This window comes from Lepidothrix coronata, unplaced genomic scaffold (genome assembly GCF_001604755.1).
Source record: "Lepidothrix coronata isolate B3197 unplaced genomic scaffold, Lepidothrix_coronata-1.0 Scaffold87, whole genome shotgun sequence".
NCBI lineage: Eukaryota > Metazoa > Chordata > Aves > Passeriformes > Pipridae > Lepidothrix > Lepidothrix coronata.
In genome coordinates, this window is record NW_016690267.1 from 1,970,621 (window position 1) to 1,986,491 (window position 15,871).

The 15,871-nt window shown below is 45.3% G+C and overlaps 1 protein-coding gene across 1 annotated transcript in view; it reads right to left on the reverse strand.

The window, feature by feature from the left end:
- Nucleotides 1-6,646: 6,646 nt before the first annotated feature.
- CMIP (c-Maf inducing protein) overlaps nucleotides 6,647-15,871 on the reverse strand; it is a 133,048-nt gene continuing 123,823 nt past the window's right edge. Inside the window, exons 16-21 of the mRNA XM_017821015.1 lie at nucleotides 15,518-15,658; nucleotides 14,538-14,585; nucleotides 13,662-13,808; nucleotides 12,091-12,196; nucleotides 10,907-10,977; nucleotides 6,647-8,625 (exon numbers count right to left, since the gene is read on the reverse strand). Coding sequence (XP_017676504.1) covers nucleotides 8,572-8,625; nucleotides 10,907-10,977; nucleotides 12,091-12,196; nucleotides 13,662-13,808; nucleotides 14,538-14,585; nucleotides 15,518-15,658 — 567 coding nt within the window. The 3' untranslated portion in view covers nucleotides 6,647-8,571. The remainder of the gene's footprint in view (nucleotides 8,626-10,906; nucleotides 10,978-12,090; nucleotides 12,197-13,661; nucleotides 13,809-14,537; nucleotides 14,586-15,517; nucleotides 15,659-15,871) is intronic.

Below are 15,871 nucleotides of genomic sequence, written 5' to 3' on the forward strand. Positions count from 1 at the left end.
AAATCCAAACAAAAATCCCCAGACTACTTATTAATCACTGAGGTCTGCCTTAAAATGAGCTAAAAAAAGAACCTTTCCCATCAACTTTCGTGGGATTTGGATTGTTTTTTCACTGGGGATGAATTCATGACAGAACAGGCCCCTCAGCCAGCAGCCACTTAACGACCTGCCACCATGCTGGAGAGGCTTTTGGGGTCTTTCTAGGCTGCCAAAGCTGCTGTGGAAGCACTGGTCAGGATGCTCACTCTTGGCCAGTGATGGCATGCCTTCAGCTGAGCACAGCACTGAAACTGGGACTTTATTCAGTCCCAAACCTCACGTCAAATATTTTTCCTCATGTCATTCAGTGTTTGTTAGCTCATGGGTTTATCCTGGTGACTCATTAGTCACTGCTCGTCTGAATTCAGTGCATTTCAAGAGAATAACCAAACTTCAGGAGAAGCTTCTTATTGGTACTAATGAAGAGGAGGGAAGACATGGTGGTGGGGGAGAGTAAACATGGTTGTCATCCCATGAATTTCCCTACTTCTCCTTGCGGGTTAGTCCCCCATGCTGTGGGCACTCACGGGTTTTTAACCTGAATCACAGGGAACAAAATGACCCAGCCCTGGCCCATACTGTGGTGGTACGGCCTCCCAGCAAAGGAGTGGCTGCAGATGGGTTTGCTTCATGCTGCATTTCAAGGCATGGAGGAATGGGAAACGTCCCACCCACCTGCTCCTCCATGGGTCACCCCTCCAGCCACTTGCTGCCCTTGGGGCCACACCACAACATACCCTGGGACAGGAGTGGGCCCCGTGCCAGGCTGGGCTCCCTGTGGCCCCTGAGCAGGGCATCAGTCCAAACCAGGCCCCCAAAACTAAAGTAACTTCACTCATGAGCTGGAGCAGGCCAACAGCTCTGTTTGGCCTCCATAAAGATGTTGGAGTGATGGATGGACAGGAGGTGACTAGTGGTGCAGCAATGGGCGGTTGCAGAGCTGCCACATCCCCACGTCACTGCTGATGGCAGTTCCCCCTCATCATTCCTGGGACACGCTGGAGCTGTTGGGAGAGCAGTGGGGATGAAAAATGGACAATTTCACCAACTAACTTCCATGAGGAACAGTGAGCAGGGTGCAGCTCAGAGCCCCTCAGTGGCAAGGCAGGGGAAAGAGGAGGAGGAGGAGGAAGGCCCCAGGACCGCAGTGGCTGTGTGCCGGCGCTCAGGCAGGTTTCCTTGGCAGCCGCAAGCTCAGGGCACTCACCATACCTAAGTGAAGATTTTGTTGCCATGGAAACATTGATGTCATCGGCTCTGCAGCAGCTTCAACCTCAACTGCAACTTTTTTTCTCTTTTTCCTCCCACCCTGGTTTGGGGTTTTTGTTTATTTATTTGTACGTTTCTCACAGGAGGTGACCCTGTCACAGCATCCAGGGATGTCCAGCAGCCCAAACCCCTCCTCACATCATCTGGGGGTATTGGGGAGCCCGTCACTGGTAGCTGTGGGATGGGGCTGTATTTTAGAAACACCCACCAGGGCTGTGTTCTGCCCTGCACACACTGACCCATTTTCCTCGTCCTCATAAATTGACAGTATTTCCAATGAAGATAGTTTGGAAGCTCCCAAAATGTGAAGGAGGTGACCTGGGTAGAGGCTTCCCACCCAAGGAGATGCCTCACACCGGGGACCTGCTGTGCATGGCACCTACAGCTCTCACTGTGCAGGAACACCACGAGCTCCCTGCCACTTGCATTATGCAGAGCCATCACTCCTCAGTCTCCTGTCAGGAGGAGCCAGACAGACCAACTAAGGAGGAAATCTCATGTCTCCATGAGGGACGTAATGCCTGGGTGAGCAGCTGATGGCTGCTGGTGGAGTTTTGCCCTCGGTGCTCAGTGAGGTTCCCCCATGCACCAGGACAGAGTCCCCCCAGCAATAAACCAAAAATCCCTTTGAAAACACTACCCAGCACATTCCCTGAAGAAAAGATTCGTGAAGGAGTGGGACCTGGAATCTTCACTAGGCTTGAGAATGGAGACTCAGCCCTTTGCTGGTCCCAGCTCCAGGGATGGATACGATCCCATTAGACAAATCCTTGATTCCCCTGGAGCCTCCTTTAACTTATCAGGGCTACTGCCATTAATAGTGGACTGTTGCACAAGTCTGGGTCAGACTGTTCCAGCCAAAAATACATGTTACCGAGTTCACTGCAATGTTAAAACAAGCCTTTCACCTCAGTGACAGGGCAGGAGCAGCGCTAGGGCAGAGCTCGGCTGTCCTGGCTGCCCCTCTCACACAGCCCTGAGTCACAGGGAGGTTTGTTTTAGCTGTAGCTGGGATTTTTATAAAGGCCTAATTTATTTTTTTATTGTTACACTGGACAAACCCTGCTTCTACACTAGGTCATTGTGCAGAGCCAGATCTGCTCTTTTCCTTACCAGGAAAGGGATCTTGATGGCCCCATCTGGATCCAGGCACACAGGCACAGGGATGCTCCCCCAGCACCACCACTGCTCACCCCATCCATCAGGGCTGGAGAGGGAATCATGTGGGAGGCAGCTGGTAAAACAGAATCAGAGAACAACATAAAATCCCAGTTAATAGACAGGTTTACAATACTTTTTCTCTTTTATAAACAACAATCAACCACAACCTGTGTGTTTCTAACATTATGGCCTAAACCGAAATTCAAAGTGTTCCCAATAAATGTGCTTTTGCAACCTTCAAGGATCACACTCTGCCTCTCTGCAGCAGTAAATAACCAAACCTAGCCCCAAGATCTCAAAGCACCTGGCAAATGAGTCACTAACATTAGTTATCCTTAATGTCATCGTAATTGGTAAAACATGGAAAGAAAAGTATCCCTAAGCCAAGGTTTCTGTATTTCAATGTAACGAGGTACACTGCATACCAAAGACAGCAGCAACGCTTTCATTACAGTGAGACAGTCAGTGGGTCTCTGATCCCATATTCAAAGCAAACTTTTCTTTTTAAAAGAACTTCATGTAATTTAATACAAAGACACTGATTTCATAGCAAAGGCTTATGTAAAAATGGGAGATTCTGGGTGGGAGAGACTGCTAAGATTTAAAAGTATCTCAGTTAGCTACAGTGAACAAATCAGCTTCAAATGTATCCTGCATTAGAATTAAAGGATTAATGTTTGATATCCTATCCCAGCTGGAAGAAAAATTAACAAGAAACTGGTTACTATATCAACTGCCAGATCTGTGAAGCAAACTGGTGTTGAGACCAGTGTGAGGTGTTGAGACCAATTTAATGGTCTCAACATGAACTATATTCTGTTACACAGAGCTGTGTTTGGATCTTTGTAGATGGAGGCAGAAAAAAGACACATATTTACATCAGCAGTGCTGTATCAACAAGGTTCATCCATGACCAGCAGATCTCCGTGAGGTTTGGGTATGTATATTTTTAAAATCTGATAGAGCCTATTTGAACATTACAAACGTATTACAGTACTTGTTCTAGCTGGTTGGTGAAAAGCATGAAAGTGAATCACCTAAAAAAAAATAATAAAAAAAAGCGGGTATCAGGCTAGCAGGAAAAATACCTGCATGTTTGATATTACTGGCAAAAAGGATATTCCAAGATCTGTTACTAATAAAAATGGCTTATCTCAAATATTTATTTAAACTGTTCCCCAGTCAATAGAAAAGAAAATGGAAAAAACCTGCAATGTAACATCCACTTAAAACAAGTATTTTGAGATGAGTACTCTATTTAGTTGGAAAAAATCATTAAAAATTCAAGACACAGCAATATAACTGAGTGATGTGTTCTAACAGGCACAGCTGGTTGTTGTTACAGGGGCTGGGAGAGGTCAGCGCTGCCCTTAGCCTGAGAATGATGGCAGCACTACTGCCTACTGCTTGTAGATGTGTACAAAGTTTCAAGGAGCTCCTTCTCCCAGTAAAAAATCCTTGTACATATGAGAGAGGAGGGTACTGCAGCTCCCAGCCATCGGGGGAGTGGAAATCCCAAAGATGGGAACAGGCCCAGCTGGTGCTGTTTTCCAGAAGGCAGCAGTCCTTGGGTGGAGCTGGCATTTCCCTGCTTTGCTCTTAGCTCATTACTATTTTATTCCCTTACTGCATTTAGGGATTTCTGGTCCAGAGTCTGCTCTGTTTCCAAGAGGACTTTACCTGAATAGAGGCTTGATGTTCTCTGGGAAGGATAAGGACTGAAGACTGTCAGAGACACTTCCTGTGCTCAGTGCCAAGGCTCAGAGATGGAGCCTCTCCCTGCCCTGGGGACCAGGGTGGGTCACAGCCCCGGGACAAGGCCTGGCCGCTCCTGGGACACACAGCCAGCCCTGAGGGGATCAGGACACCCATGGACCTCAGGAGGGCTCTGAGCAACCTGCAGATCTGCCCTGAGGACAGTCCAGATGCTCCACACCCACCCCTGAGACACCATCTGCCACATCTCCCCATAGGGTCCCCCAGTGTTAGGAAAGGAGCCTCAGGTCCTCATAGATGGGACTTGTGGATAACTCGGCCTCCACCTGGTGTGAAAGGATCATACAAACAAGACATACCAAGCTCTTACCTGGTACAAACACTTCAGGCCAGCAGCTGTTTCAGCACTCCCCTACAAGCAAATCCATGCTGAATTGTCAGGATTTCAGGCACATACTTTACTCTCTGAGCGACAAACAAGCCATACCTGCAGAGCTGGGAAACTGGAGGCAACCAGTACTTTGTGAGATTCATCTCCGTGTTTGGTCTTCTGAAACTCAAAACGTAGCTGTGAGCAGTGAAAGCAACAGTAGGAAGGTAAGACAACTGCAGGGTTTTAATGAGGCCATGAGAAAATTGCTCCTGAAACTCGGCAGTGCTGTGCCTTTGTGCTTTTTGGACTTGCATCAGAGCTACTGCACTAGTTCGGATTGAAAGCCGAAAGCTGTAGGTTGGACAAGCCCCTGGCATTCAGAGTCCCCGGGAAGATGGGCAGGAATAACCTCCCAAATGGAACCAGGCAGCTTTTCAGTGGCTCCATTATCAGCGAGCAGCAGCTGGGCACAGGCAGAAAGGCATCGTTATCCAGGGGAAACCACCAGAGCCCTCTATAAGGCCCAGTGCTCTCAAAAAAAAAGCTCAGGAAAACCTTTCCAAGTGCAAGCTGAGATACAGCAACTCCATTATAGCATGTCTAATCCCCACCTTTTGTAACCGACAGGAGAATCCTCAGTCCTACGCAATCCTGAAGGATTCTAACAATGCTGCTCTGTAACTGCCACAGGCTGGGGACCAAAGGCAGCTGCTCCAGCACAGCGAGGACTCCTGTGCCAGGTGAGACAGACCCCGAGTACCACTTTTCTGAACAACACATTGATCATCTTCAGGCTTGCTCAGATTTCGTTCAGCCAGCTGCCATCGCAGGGGTGAGATTATGCTGGTCTGGGAGCAGGGAAGAAGCACAAAGGAGGAATTTCTTGGAGGCCGTTGCAGAAGGCAGGACCTGGGCACATCCATCTCCTGCTCAAGTCACCCATGTGGCATCTTGGCAAATCAGTGCACTGTGGACGTTCAGGCTTCTCCCACTGCCGATGATCCAGCTGAGGTTGCAGAGCCCAACTGCTGTCGCCGGTTCCCTCGAAGGCAGGAGCTCAGGGATGGAGTCATTGCCCACAGCAGGACGAGCAGCTGTGTCCAACACGTGCCTTCATCTGACCAAAGCCCAAAACTCTCCTTCCTTGGGCAATTTCTCAGTCCCTCATGCAACATCACAGGAATATTTCTGGCTATTCAGGGTCCAGAAAGGCTTTGTGAAGTCCTTGCTATTGCCAGGGGAGGACAGCGCACAGGCAGCAGTGACTGATCAAGGGAAAAAGACCCAAAAAGCCTGACAGCCTCAACTACAGCTCTCTGGTTTCACTGAAGAAAAAAAAATAAAGGCACAGCTTATTGCCTTTATCAAGAGCCATCCAGCGAGCACTTCTTAGCTTGGCTGGAAGCACAGTAAAAACCCTCGTGTTTCTCCATGTCCTGAAGTCTCACTTGTAGAATATAACAGAAATATAGATAAAAATGAGGGTATAGGAATACAAGTGATGAAGGCAGCTCTCAGAACATCTGTGGGAATTGGTTTCAAGTGGGGCCCATTTGTCTGAAGGTTAAAGAAGTTCAGTAACCATCTAGACAGCAGAGTTGTGAAGCTCCAGCTGGATCTCCTGCTGGCATCACACACCAGGGATCTTCATCAGGGACAGCAGAACACAAATACAGCACATCCCTCCCCTTGGATGCTGCCCTGAGATGCACCTTAATACACAGAAACCCCTCTGGAGTCTGGAAATGCCCCAGTGTTTCCAGAACTGCCTACATCAGCCAAGCAGTGCAAGAAACCCCCCCAGCAATGAAACTCCTTCCATGGCCAGTGCAAGGACTCCTTAAGCTTTTGAAGGACTGGGGACAGTGCAGAGATCAACAGCCTTGGGGAAGGATGCAAGAATTGGACACACAGAGACTCAGCTGTCCTTCTCCTCCTCATCCCTTCCAGGTGATAGTACCTCAAAACCTGGTGACTGGTGGAAAACAGCCCCGCTCTGCAAAGGGCTCTGGTGTCTGCACCTCCCACAGCATCCCCACGTCACCATCCGGCCAAAGCCTCCTTCAAAGAAAACACAAAGCACGCAGCTAAAAGATATTCACTTACAGTTTATTTTTGCCTGAAATTATTTCACATCTCTTTGTACACAGCTACAGAACAGTAGTAGTAAACCATTGGTAAAAGCAACAGTGCTAAGGAAAATGTTGGCATATTTTTTTCTTCTTTTTTTTTTTTCCTTCTTTCTTCCCATACTGCATCCTCGTACAGTTTGGGATTTGAAGGGGGAAAAAAAACCTGACACACTACATGAGTTAAGACTCAATTTCTGTTTCATTATTAAAAAAAAAAAAAAAAGGAAAAAAGAGAAAAACAACATTATTTGGGATGGGGTAGTCTACGTAGCAACAAACTTAAAAAAAAAAAAACGACAAAAAAAACCTGAACAAAAGCTTGGTTTCCATTGAATAAGATTAAATATATATATATATTTATATATAAAAAATTACATTGGCTGTATGTGAAACCTCGAGGTGCTGAAGAATAAAATAAAGGTGTTAAACAGAGGAAAAACTTCTTTTTGTTTTGTTTTTGTTTGTGTTTTTTTTTTAAATAAGCAGCTCTGTACAATGAAGGCTCATTATGAAAAAAAAAAAAAGTCAACAGCATAGTTATAAAAGAAACCACAATTTTTAAAAAATCATCTTCTAAGCAACTGTGGAATTTGAAAAATGTAGCAGTCACATTTACAGACAGGTCAGGGCTATCGGATCAGCAACACCGCGATTTCCTCAGAGTCCCCAGAGGAACATGCAGAACAATGCGTGCACAGAACAGGTGAGGGAGGGAGGGGAGGGAGGGAGGGGGGAAAAAAAAAGAAAAAAAAAAAAAACAAAACCAGAAAAAGCTGATGCACGAAGTGGAGGGAGAACTTTTTTTTTCTCTTTTTGAAATATCGGACGTAAACAGAAAACAACGGAGGCAACTTGTAAAATCTACAGTTTTGCGAACACCCCATTGGCAAAATGAACGACGGCTTGTCCCCGTCTCCCGCGTTTAAACCTGACGTGGTTTAAAAGACTAAAGAAAGTTTTCAGACTTCGGAAGGAAATGTGAACTTTTATTAATCCCTGCATCCCCTCCCCCAACGACCACACCCCCCCTTTGATATTTTCCTTCCTATTTGATAACGTTTGAGGCATTTTGAAATCAAAAAGACAACGCGATGAATGTCGACAGAGAGGGAGTATAATACAGTCTGCATTACTAAAAGGCAATTCTTCAAGGAGGACGTTTCCTTAAAAAAAATAATAATAACAACAAGACAGCAAACTAGTTTATACAGTACTAAACGCAAAAAAAAGGGTAAAAGAATTAACAATTCATAAATAAAAGACAGGTCCCAGACCTGTTATTTGTGAACCATTTTCTTAAATAGGTGCATTATGTAAATCTTATGTACAACAAAATTACTTTGCATAACAACTGCAAGGACACGGGGGGGAGGTGAAAATCATATTGGTTTTGGTTTTCTTCTCTTGAGATTTTTGTAAGTTTGATTTTCTGGAGCAAAACTGGTGAAAGAGGAGTTCTGGCTGGCTGGGTCCCAGCCAAGGAAACCCAGGTAAATAATGACAAATGAATATATTTTTTTTTTCTCCACACGGCATAAAACACAAAGGCAAATAAAATCCACAAAGGTGTTTTTTTTTTTTCCTCTTTATAATCCTCTTGCTGCTACAAAGTCCTTTTTTTGTTTGTTTGTTTGCTTCCTTTTCAATTTAAATTACGTTGATTCTGAAATCACAAAGCTGAAAGAATCCAACGGGGTCCAGGCTTGCCCCATCCCCTGACACACACAACGCCACTCCGCTACCCCACAACCTCAACTCCTGCCACCAAGTCCCCGGACTCACTGCTCTACAGGTATTAGCCAAAAGTTATTTTCCGGTTTGTGTTGTTTTTTTTTTCCTCTTCACGAGAAGCAAAAGAGAAGAGTCGGAGGCAGGGAGAGTTCACCACGCTTCGGTGTAGCGGACGTCCACCTCTTTCAGGTTGGGTAGTTTAGCCTGTGTGGGAAGGGAGGAAAAGGTCAGGATTAATGACACGTGTTCAGGACTCGGGTAAAAAGTCCCTGTGAAATCTGTACCGGCAATCAGGTCCAGATCAGACTCTGATCTTCATTTTTTTATAGAAATGCTTAGGAAAATGTGTTTGTCAAACTCCCGCCGAGAAGGCAGTGGACTCAAATCGAGCTCACAGCCACGCGTTCCTCCTTCAGCCTCCACACTAAGGCACTGCTTGATTTCTCCCTTCATGTACTAAAAAAAGTTGGAGAGTTTAGCATCTTTTTGGTGTCTTTGTGGTCTCCCTTCCATAACTTCCGTGTCGTTCCTGAATTACCCCGCGCGAGGCAGACGGGGATCGGCTGTTTGTGCTGTTCCCACTTGTCGATCCCGTTTCCGTGCTCTCTGACCATAATTGCATGGCTAATTCTCTCAAAACAAATAAACACGTTTAATTAGGCTAGGGCATAATTGAGGACTTGGAAGTTTCTAGGAGTCATTATTACCTCACTCCTTGATTTATGTGCACGCATATTTTGATAAGAGCTAGTCATAATCCTACAGACACTGCCAGCAAATAATTTTTCAGTTAGGCAATAATGACTTCAGTAGTGGGTGTTTATTTATTGTCTGGTTCAGCCTGCCTGGTACATATGTGGGTGCCTGTGTGTGTGTGCAAGTGTGTTTAGTGGGGTGGGGGATGGAGCCGAGAGGAAATGTCATCACTGGCTTGTGCCCCAAATGCTCTCGCAGACCAAGGGGAGAAGAAGGAAAGATTTGTATCAAAAATACATTCTTTGAAGTCTGAGCTGTTCTCAAAAGACATACAACCATGTGCCCCAGGGAGAGAAACTATTACCCTCCCTTGAACAGAGCACTAAAAAATGGCCACCAAGATAAATCTCAGTGGAAGAGGTGAAAGGGGAAAAAGTGACGCCTGCGTGTTTTCTCAGCTTTCTGAATTCTCTGCAGCCATCGGGACCCTGCTCACAGCCAGTTTTGCTGTTTGCCCTGGCAAGTCACTTTCTTGTGTTGCTGCTAGGGACTGTTAATGCAATACCAGAGCAGAGGGAACTGGTTAGGAAAATATGAGTTTCAGTAAGAAGTTAGTGGCAAAGGGGCTCAAAAGCAGGGTGGGACTGGGAGAGCCTTTCAATAGATGTGATTTCAGAGCCCTGGGCCAAAATCAGCATTGACCTTGATTGTCTGTAAATGCCTGGGGCCTGATACAAGCTCCATTGTGTGAACCCATCTGCAAGCCAGCTGTTGATTCCAAGGACGACTTCTTTGCATATACAATTGTGACACGAGTTTTGAAAACTTGATCTTGAAAAATCCATGCTAGCAGGATTGCAACTGAGTCCCTGGGGGAGCCCTGGCTCTACAGGCAGAACCAAAGAGAGATGTTTGCAGTGGATTTTGAAAGCAGAGCAGTTTCAGGGCTTGCCTCAAGTTAGAAACTCAACCCAAGATTGTGACCTTTTGAGCAAACCTGCCCCAATCCAAGGTTTCAACATAGAAGACAACCTAATGCCAAGTTTCATGTTGAGTGTTTGGGTTTCTAAGGTAAGATTTTGGGAGATGCGACTCACAACACCAGAGTGAAGGCAAAGTCCACATGAAGTCATGAAAGGTGACGTATCTCAGGCAGGTTTTGTCTGAAACCACCTGGGGCCGTTCCCCTCCCACAGCTACATTCTAGTTCTTTACACCATTTTGACAAAACGTTGTGAATTCACAGCAACACCAGACATCTTACATGTCACATTTGGGAACTGGGCATTTGTGCAGGCATTTCTGCTTAAAGCCCATTCCAGTCCTGGAGATGTCAAGATAAACCTGCACCCTACTCAATGATTTTAATTCTCCCTTTGCATTCCAATACAAAGCTCTGTAACACTTCAGCCATGTTGCTTCTGGTCCTGTTAATACTACAAGACATGGTGAGCACTAGATTTTACCTGTTTCTGTATCCTTCATCAGAAACATTGATATGTTCCTATTTATGAAACTTTTACTGACAAAACCTTTACTGTTGAGAGCATTCAGTTTCTGATTCTATCTCATACTTCTCCATTCAGTATACTAAATGTTTCCTGTGTCCATCAAAGCCAGCAACCTCCCAATGCTGTTTTCAGTCATTTTCTCCCCAAAATAATCCACTTCACCCTCTTTGGATAACTTTCCACCCACTCCATGGGGCCAGTTCTCTCTGCACTAGGTATCACCACCATGCACATGCTAAATCTACTTCTCATCTTTAGTGGATGCAATTCACAAATACCTTGAGATCTTCATAGGTATCTGCTGAAAGTTTGGTGCTGTTCATATTTAAACTACACAGGCTCTTCATGGCTAAAAGAGAAAACAGGCAGTTATTTATGATCATTCTGCATTTTCTTAAAATAATCAACTTACAGTAGGCCAAAGCATAAACAAGATGTATGTGAGCACTCTCAGGAAAATGCTGAATAGTGTAAAATATAGAAGTACAAATGGATAAACAGCTGTTTGGGCCCTCATCCAGGAAAAAGTCCCTATTTAGGATAGGCCATTAAGCATATGCTTAAGTCCACTGACTTCAAAGGAGTTCAGTCAACTTCTCGTAATCACTTTCCTGCACATTATTCTGAACAGTGCCCGTTCTCAGTGCTCTGCGTGGTGCTCACAGGGGCCATGCTGATCTAGCACTGCTCCCTCTCCTCTCCTCATACCCATTTTAGGCTCCAGTTCTTAGCAGAATAGTTTCCTAAGATGAGCCAAAACTACTGGCCTGTCTGGCATGTCTGCATAGGATCAAGCCTATGAAAGTAGCCCTGTAAACCCAACAGCGAGGTTTATAATACACTGCTGGATGCAGGAGAGGGTTTCATTCTGGCACATCGAGCAGGTTTCAGTGCTCAGGGAATCCTGAATGCCTCCCTCTGCCTTGCTGTGTTTAACCTAAGAATAGGGAGAGTTTCACCTCCCCAGAAAAGAAGGAACAAAAAATGCCAGAAAGAGTATGGAACCTGCTGTGCACAGTTGCTAAACTGACTGATAAGCTGCCACATGGCTTTGCAATCTTCCCCTCCTGCACCACAAGGTCAGGTCCCACCCAGAGGGGATTCCCATGGGAGGGTACAGGAAGAAAGCTGGGAGGTCCCAGGGCAACAGGTCACCATGTGAGAGGGAGACAGGTGACAGCAGTAAAGGCAGAGGCAAGAGCCAGAGTATGGTCCAGGCTAACAAAGCCCACACGAGGCCACCAAGTGCCATCAGGCTCAGGTCACCATCCCCCTTCCCCTGCCCACACCTGAACAGCCACGTGTGTGGGCAGGAGGGAGGGAAGTTCAAACCCAACCACAACCAAGGCCTGTCCTAAAATCGCTACGGAAGCATCGCTGTGGCAGCCAAAAGTTCAGCCTTCCGTGTGAACCCACGTGAATCCCTCAGAACCCACACGACCTTCCCGCTGTGGTCACTCACAGCTCAGCGCCAGCAGCCCCGCGTCCGTCACCGGCGTCTCGCACAGGTTGAGCACCTGCAGCATCGTGAGGTGCTCGGACAGGAGCCGCAGCCCCGCGTCTCCAAACTGTGGGGCACAAGCAGAGTTGTGTTTCAAACAATGCACTAACACCTTGTGCAGGGCCCTCAGCGCAAACAGGGCACGTGGAAACGGCGTTTGCAGATGAGCCCTCAAAGCCACGCTCTGCTCGTTCACCACAATCGCAAATGACAGGAGGGAAAGCAAATACTTTTATCCCTGTTTTACGGGCGGGGAACAGAGAAATTAAGTGACTTGTGCACACTTAACCACAGCCCATCACTTAATTAGAATGGTGCCTTTGAAGCCCAGACTTTGTACGAGCGGGCTCCCACCCAGGCTATACACGATGGTTGCGGCAGCCTCAGCCAGTTCCCAACCACATCACACAGAAAAAGCGCAATGCAAGTGGTATTAATTAGCTATTTTGGTCTCCAGAACAATGTACTATTGATTGGTAATTGTTCTATTGACCCACTTGGTTTCTGCTGTTTCTAAATTCTAAGATTAATGGAAACCAGGATATCGCAAAATAAAATGGAATTTAAACCCTTTTTTTTCTTTTTTAATAAACCCCCACACACACATAAAATCTTTGTCCAGTGAAATCAAACTCATTTTGAGCAAGAAGTATCAAAATTTTCAAATCCAAAAGTCATATTGTTAAAACAAATCTGAAGGAGATTAAAAAAAGTCTTAAAAAAAGCAAGGAATCAGTTTCTAGTTTGTACTCCCCATACCAAAAAAAAGGAAATTTCTGGGATAGAAAGTAGTTAGGAACACAAAACAAAATATTTACGTGACATTTGGGTTAAAAAAATGCTGCTTTTTGTAGTTGCACTGAGAATAATCATATTTTCAGGGAACACTACAAATAGTTGCTAACAGAAAATGGGGAAAACGTATTCAGTGCAGAACCTCAGAGACCAAAAGCAGGGGCAAAACATAGAAGAAAAATTTAATTTTAAAACTTCTTTCGATTAACAGCTGAATAATTTATTCAGTTAACTTGGTCTCTTTTTGCTTACAAAATAACATTTTCCTTCTACTTATTCATTAGTTGAGTTTCTTTTTGTTGCTGTCAAGTTGATCAGCATTCAAAGCAATTCACTGCCTAAACTGCATAGACTCTGTGCTTTACTTGACCAGATGAGATGCACAGCATCATGTTTTTGTCCTAAATGCATGAAAACATAAGCACTTCTCAGATGAACAGCACAGGTACAGTACACAGCAGCAACAATGCCCAACTGGACCATTCAACCCAAGATAGCAGCAACCCTTTTATAATTAAAAATAAAATAAAATATAAAAATTAAATTAGGAAAGAAAAAAAAGGCAAAATCAGCCGCCCAGATAGGCTAGGCCACAGGAAGGCCTCATAAAAATAGCATGAGGACAAAGTCATCTAAGCAAGTCTCTTCACACACTCTTCCTGTGCTGACGTAATGTGAAATTTCAGAATTAGTCAGCGCTGGTTCCTGCTCTGAGTCTCAGACTGCAAAGCACTTACCTGAGTCGACCACAGGTTCAGCTGCTTGAGCGAAGGCAGTTTAATGAGGTGCTCAGCACAAGCACTCGTCACGTTGGTGAAGGCCAGGCTGAGGTTTTCCAGATTCCCAAAAGATCCCGAGCTTAGCAAGCGGGCCAGGTCTGCATCCTGAAAGGAGGCAACGGATTGATAATCAGGATCATGGACTCCCCAGCCCGTAACCGTCCGTGTCACCGATACTGGTAACCAGCGGGAGTTGCACAATTACTCTGTTTACAGTAACAGAGAACCACACAGAGAAGTTTCTGTTTGTTTGGCAAGCAGCTGGGCTCTTGTGGCAGCGTTGCTTCACACACCCTGGGAAAAATTTGTCCAAACATTAGGACAAAAATGTTCTTTGCGTGTGTATCCTTATGAGACACGAAGGCTTCAGTGCCGGGACAAATGCTGAAGTTGGGTCTTTAAACTTCATGAAGATTTAACCACAAGGTCCAGATCCCAACTGCGTTCAGGACTGTTACCTGGCCTCAGTGAAGTTAGTGTGGGTTTTCACCAGGCTTAACTGCAACAGTGCTGGGTCTCTTCTGACACTTCCACATCTGAGATCCAGAACTGCTGCCTTTTTAACGCAAAATTCTGTCCCCAAATCTACCGTTCCAAATCTGCACAGCAGTATAAACCTGACAGTCTGATGCTTGTGCTGGGGTTAGAAACTGCTGCACAGGCCCAAGAGGAGAAATGTGCCCTTACTTGTGTAAACTCCAGTGGTGTTGACAGAGCAAGCGGAATGGCTCCCCACTCAACTGCCCCAAACCACTGTGCCACATGGCAAATATAAATCAAGTGTTTAAATATGGAAAGACAAAGCTTGTTTTTCTATTGACATGATTAACTTACCGTGGACTTGGAGGGCAGTGTTAACCTTGTGGGGCCACCTTTTCTTTGCTGTAAAAGAGAAGATATTTTGGTCAAACAAGTTGCCATTCTACATTTCAGACCCACGGAAGCACAGCAAGCTCTTCACTAGAACAAACCCTGCTCTGATTTCAAAGCTTCCTGCCACCTCATCCCTGCTTTTTCTGCACTGACAGATTTTTTTCTGAGTGTGCCTGTTGCTACCCAGGGGACACCCACTAACCACAGCTAAGCGGGTCTTCTCATGCCATTTGCCTGCTCCAGCCTGCCAGTATTTAGCTACTTTCACTTTAAAGGAAACAGCTTTAAAATGCTGGACTAGGAGAGCAAAGGGGTTGAAACTGTGCAGCTGATAAAATCGTTTGTTTGACTTCAAAAAAAGCATCTACTTTTCAGGCTGGGAGCAGAGGTTAAAGACAAATATAAATGTGAAAGAAGGAAGAGGAAGGTTGTGCAGGGCTATGTTTGCATAGGTAAAAAAGTGCTAATGAGAGCAGATCTGGTTTCAATCGGTAGATCCTGTCTTTAAAACCAGGAAAAAAACTTTTTCTATAGGCTCTAGCTCTGAGAACTAGACCTAAAGACCATCTCAGTGAACTGCTGCAAATGTCAGAGCATTCAGAAATGCTGGCCAGCACTAGAAATATTTGCTACTCATATGTCAAAAGGTGGCAGAATTTGACAAGCTGACTTGTAAGATCTTGAGACAGCAGGGTTTCACCTTTATTCTTTCACACAGATCCTAAGCAGGTTATTGAATATCATTCATAAACATAGTATGGGATTAGTCACATCACTAAATACCACAGGGTATACATATTCACAGTAAAATCCTCCTAGCACTGCTCCCATCCTGTTGTTAACTGGGAATTTCACACCCTGCTTGTCTTTCTTTTGAAGCTCCATTTCTGGAGGGCGCAGACCCCACCGTGCTATGGCAATACCGTGTGCAGGGGACATACCAGCTCCTTCAGCTCCCTCTGCCTCTCACACAGCTGTTCATACATTCTCTTTCCCACGTCTGTGCTTTCCAGGGTGGAGATGATCTGGAGCTGGGTGTCGTTGTTATCAATGATGTTGTATTCCAGCATCAAACACAAAATCTAGCAAAGCAGAACAGAAGAAGAGTGGCCACTGCAGGGCTTACATTCCATATCTTTCAAATGTCCTAATTACACTGGGCATGGCAGTTTAAATTCCTGGCTAAGTTTTCAGAGCATGCATTATGTAGGTTAGATTAGAGGATCGTAGCAACATTTACTGACCTTCCAAGACAAGAAACCAATTTTTCGTTCATAAAGAATGAAGTGTAATCT